We start from the raw sequence: 4,846 nt of genomic DNA, 5'->3' as shown, positions 1-4,846 counted from the left end.
TTAGACGGAGTTAGCGTGTTCTGGATTCGGCCTCCTCTCTCAACCAAAAACATGATTGTTACATGGAGTGAACACTCTAAATTGATGGAAGCGCTCCCTTTTAGGCAGTGTTTTGTCAGCCTTACTCCTGCCTCTTGCCCATTGGTGGCTGGTGACAGGAACCAGCAGACCACCGGGTTAAAGACAGTAGATGATCAGATGAATTATGTCATGAATTAGTTTATCGCTTTGCTATAGGTTTTGAACTATCATCAGAGTTGTGGTTGAGAAGAATTCAAATCCCGTTGTTAGCTATCTTAGCAACAATGCTAATGCTGAAGTCCAACTTGCTAGCAAGCTAGGTCTCTGAGCTAAGATACGAACAGCACATCTTACATGTGGTTATTGGGGAAAAGTTTAATACATCCTCTTCTTATAGAATAGACTTAAATAGTTTATCACTTTTTTGCTGGGTTATTACTCAATTCTTATTTTATTTTCAACGTTGGAGGACAAACCAGATGTGCAGATGTGCAATTCAACTAGAATTGACCTAGTTGAGTCAGTCCATTTCTTAAAAGTCATTATTTAACAAAATTTGTTAGTTTTAAACTTAAATTTCAAACTGTTTTCTTTGAGGACGAATAGCATTGTGAAGGTCACAAAAGAACACAGCAGACAGGTCAGCGATAACGTTCTGGAAGAGTTTGAAGCGGGGCTGGGTGAGAAAAATGGAAAACAGAAATGGGAGGAGTATGGTACTGAACGGTAGTGCAATTAAACTTTCAGAGGCAGCAAATGTCTTTCCACAGCCAGAAATGAAATGAAATGGTTTAGAAAAATACACCGAATCAGTGGCAAGGCCTGAAAATGGGCGTTCACGGACTTCCAGTGTGACTGAGCTTTTACCCACACAAAACAAACAGAGACGTCCGAAAGACTTCCCACTGCCACGGAGGTGAAAGTTGGTCCAATGAAACGTTGAATCTGGAGGCTGAGCACAAGCCCACGCCACGCTGCTCCTTATATAATATTTAACACCATGAATCATTTCCTTCCATGAAATGTGCGTTCGGGGATTGTAACCTGACAAAAATGTGAAAACGTTCCTCTTTCAAGTACCACAAATGAATTCAGTGTGCACACTTAAGTAAACGCCGAACCACGTTTGACTCTTTGCTTGACTGTTTATTCTTCGTTTTCCAAAGAAAAGAGCAGATCAAAATCCCTCATCATCTTAACGGGAATCAGGTCAGTGATTCTTGAGATAAGGGACAAAATGGTTTTAAAATTCTTCCACCAAAAATGTTATTTATTCCTGAAGTTATGTATTCATACATGACAAATAATGTTTTGGGAATGTAAATATGTTAAGGTGCAGGCTCCCAGCTGCAGCATTTTCTTTTAAATTACATTTTTACTGGATCTGACTGAGAAATTTGTCAACACCATCAGACAAAAATAAATTGGTATAAAATTATTTTTTAATGAACTTATGACTGATATTTTTACTCTCTGTGGTGTCTTAATTATTTTAATTATGTCCATGTTTTTTAAATTAATCATACCACAATTTAAACATTTATTTAGTCTGTATTTAATTACTCCAGTTCAATTGATACAAAAAACAATTTTGAAAGTAATCACCACAATGAACAGTGTCATTTATTAGTAAAAAACACATATGCACCAAATACATGAATTCAGACATTTCACAAACAAATGCCTATCAAGAAACAAAATAAATGTTATTTTAAACAAAATGCAACATAAACTACATCTGACAGAGTTGACGGCACATGACGGTGTTGACACAAAACTGATGGTGGTGACAAACTAGTAAGTAAAAAGAAAACACTGAACTTGAAATGACATTTAAGAAGAATTAAATGCTGAAATGTTGTAGAATGTGAAGATATGAAGAAAAAATGTGAAATAACCATATTTAGATTTCAAGGAACATCTAAATTTTTGAGAATGTACCTTTGTCACTGAAGTCATCAACCAGGACGATTTTCAATCAAAATGTAAAAGATGAATACAAACAAAAATATACACGACAGAACTTTTTGAAATATATTGTGAACTAATTCATATCTTTCTAAATCGCTTAAAAGTCAGAATATTTAATCCCCAGGCAATAGACGTGTCACATATTCTCCTTCAATAAAATCCATAACAGCTGGTGAAATGCGGTATACACCCCTGGTGCTGCTTGTGCGGACTGGTGAGGATGGTTTTCTCAGCCTAACTAGGACATCCGAAAATGGCACAAAGCAGATATCCCGACGACCTTGTTTTTGCTTGAAGCTAAGAGTTGGTCCATGAGGATGAAAAAATTCCACTTGTACATCTTCGTGCTCTTTGTCAATTTGTAAGGCTTTAGCCAGCCACCACTTTCCATCATACATCACAACAAGCCAGTCTTCACTTTGGACATCACAAGGATCTATCAGGGTTGTTGTTCCTTTAGGTGTCTTGCTCGGCTCCTTCTCCATTTCCTCCATCAGCATTTCCAGAGGATTTTGAACTTTAGCAGTGGTTGAACTTTCATGGACATCTGGGTCCTGTGTTGTGTTGCCAAAAGAGTGAATGGTGGGACTGAAGCACTTGCAAATCTGTGGCTCTCCGCAAAAACATGAAAGGAACCTACAATGGATGACATTCCCCTGAGCTAGCACTTGGTGAATGTTTCTTGTTCCTGGAATTGATTTCAGGGTTTGCAGGAGGAGAGAGTCATAAGACTGAAAATCTTCATTTGTCACAAATTGCAGCTTGACACCACTTAAGCTGTTGGACACCTTGTCAAAGAATAATTTGCCATCTATGATATCCTGACCTCTCAGCACAATACTGTCAGCACATCTCTTCACCGTCGCCCCAATGCCATCTGGAGCGCCTTTGCCATGTGATGTTGGGAAGAAATTCCATGTAGCTTTCTCAAATCCCAGACGTTGCGGGACAACACAGAGGAGAAAGAAGTTCTTCTTATTTTTATATTGTTTGCTTGGACCATCAGACCAAAAGTGGATAGTGTTTATAGCCGGATATCTGATGTGAATATCTGTGAGGATTTGATCCATATAGGTCCATATGGCTGCAGCATCCTGACGCTTTGACTCCGAGATTGTGCAGAATCCTGCTTTTTGTTGCCCAGTGTAGAACATGCCTGTGTGAAGTGTGATCTGCGGGAGATTTTGTCCATAGTGACAGGATTGTACTTCCCTTTCCCCTGCTGCCCGCTGCCTAGTGCTCCTTGGTTCTTCAAAATTTAAATCTACAGGACTCTGCGGTGGGGTATCTACACTTTTCTGGCCTTCCTTTGCTCTGTTTCTGCGTTCTCTTGCCTCCTTTTGTTTTTGCTTCCAAAGTCTTCTCTTACGTCTCTTATCTCTTTCACCCAGATTATTGATATGTTTTATTTTTCCCTCTTCCACTCTCTGTCTCCATCTTTTCCTTTCCTTTCTTAAAAACTCTTCCTTCAGCTCAGGCTGGCTATTTATTTTTTCTCTCCTTCTTTTCTGATACTCCCTGTTCCTTCTTTTGCGCTCCTCCACTGACAGCTTTTCTCTGGCCATTGTAGCCTGAAATATAGGCAATTATCATCAGTACACTGCTTGTCATGGGATAAACATACCCTTCCCTTACAAAATAAACTACATCTTATTAATTTTAAAGGACTAATAAAATTGTATTAAATTTAAACCATTAAACTTTACACGTTGCTGAAAATAATCAGAAACATTTTTAAAAAGAAATACATGATGAATGTGAAGTGCTGTCAATTATGTAAAATACAGTAAAATGAATTAACTGCACACTTAAGTGACATTTGTCAACACCATCACTAAGAGAGTCAACACCGTCAGTCAAAAAATCTGATGGAGTTGACATCTGACGGAGTTGACAAAACGCCATGCTAACTTCATTTATATGATGATATTCTGAAGGAGGCCATATTGTAGCTCATCAGTTCTTTTAAATCCTTAAAATATACTAAAATTAAGCATTTATTTAACAAAATTTCATCAAAAGTTTGAAAAATGTTACTTATGGTGTTGACACTTTATGGTTGTGACAAACAACTTAGGAATAAAAAAGAAGAAAAAACAAAAGAATAATATAAGCTTACCAGAGCTGCTTATTCCCCCAAGCACAGGAAGAGAAAGGAAGTGGTCATGGGGTCCTCAGAATTTCTGGTGCCCTTCAATAATGCCTGATTTTTTTCACATTCTTTCTATGTCTGACGGTGTTGACAAAAACTGAGGACACAATTTCAATTGAATTTGAAAATACATTAAATGACTTTTAATTGCATTCATTGATAGTTATGAAGTTAGTTGTTTGAATACTTATAAAATAATATATTATGACAACTAAATATAATTATTTTAGTTCTTTTAAACTATGATAATGTATTGAGTTCTACACCAGGACAAGGGCTTTTACAGACACCATTCACCTACTACAATGTTTAAAATAAAAAAATATTCAGCAAACACCAGGAAAACATACATTGTTGTGCTCAGATGACCCAGGTTAGTTTAGTCAGATATTTAAAAAATATATATTTGGTGTATATTTTATTCAAATTTTGTACTTTATCCATGGGACCTGTTTTGTCCCTATTCTCAAGAATCACTGAGGTTTGTTTGTGTTTTGTGCTTCAACAATCGTCCACGCTAATTAAAAATCTGACAGCTTCGATTGAAACAATACAGGCCGACAACATTGCGACGGGGTTCCCGTCGCCTCAAAGCGAACGGCTCAGTGTGAAGGTGGAGCGGCTGGATCACGGGGGCCTGACGGAGAGTTTTCGAGGGCGCACCTCTTTCCCCCTTTATTGTGCTTCCCTGTCATTACCCAG

General features: G+C 37.7%; 1 protein-coding gene across 2 annotated transcripts; it reads right to left on the bottom strand.

The window, feature by feature from the left end:
* Positions 1-1,552: 1,552 nt before the first annotated feature.
* On the bottom strand, positions 1,553-3,698 carry LOC114149028 (uncharacterized). Of its 2 annotated transcripts, none has more exons than XM_028024576.1 (2): positions 3,311-3,698; positions 1,553-3,200 (listed from the first exon to the last, which is right to left on the bottom strand). In XM_028024576.1, exon 2 carries the CDS (start codon positions 3,144-3,146, stop codon positions 2,106-2,108), a length of 1,041 nt encoding a protein of 346 aa, XP_027880377.1. In that variant the 5' UTR covers positions 3,147-3,200; positions 3,311-3,698; the 3' UTR covers positions 1,553-2,105. The 2 variants fall into 2 exon arrangements, with proteins under 2 accessions (XP_027880377.1, XP_027880376.1); XM_028024575.1 differs by having other exon boundaries at positions 1,553-3,203; positions 3,314-3,698.
* Positions 3,699-4,846: the final 1,148 nt, after the last annotated feature.

Source organism: Xiphophorus couchianus, chromosome 8 (genome assembly GCF_001444195.1).
Source record: "Xiphophorus couchianus chromosome 8, X_couchianus-1.0, whole genome shotgun sequence".
NCBI lineage: Eukaryota > Metazoa > Chordata > Actinopteri > Cyprinodontiformes > Poeciliidae > Xiphophorus > Xiphophorus couchianus.
The sequence above is the reverse complement of the archived record's forward strand: the minus strand, read 5'-3'. Positions and strand labels throughout refer to the sequence as shown.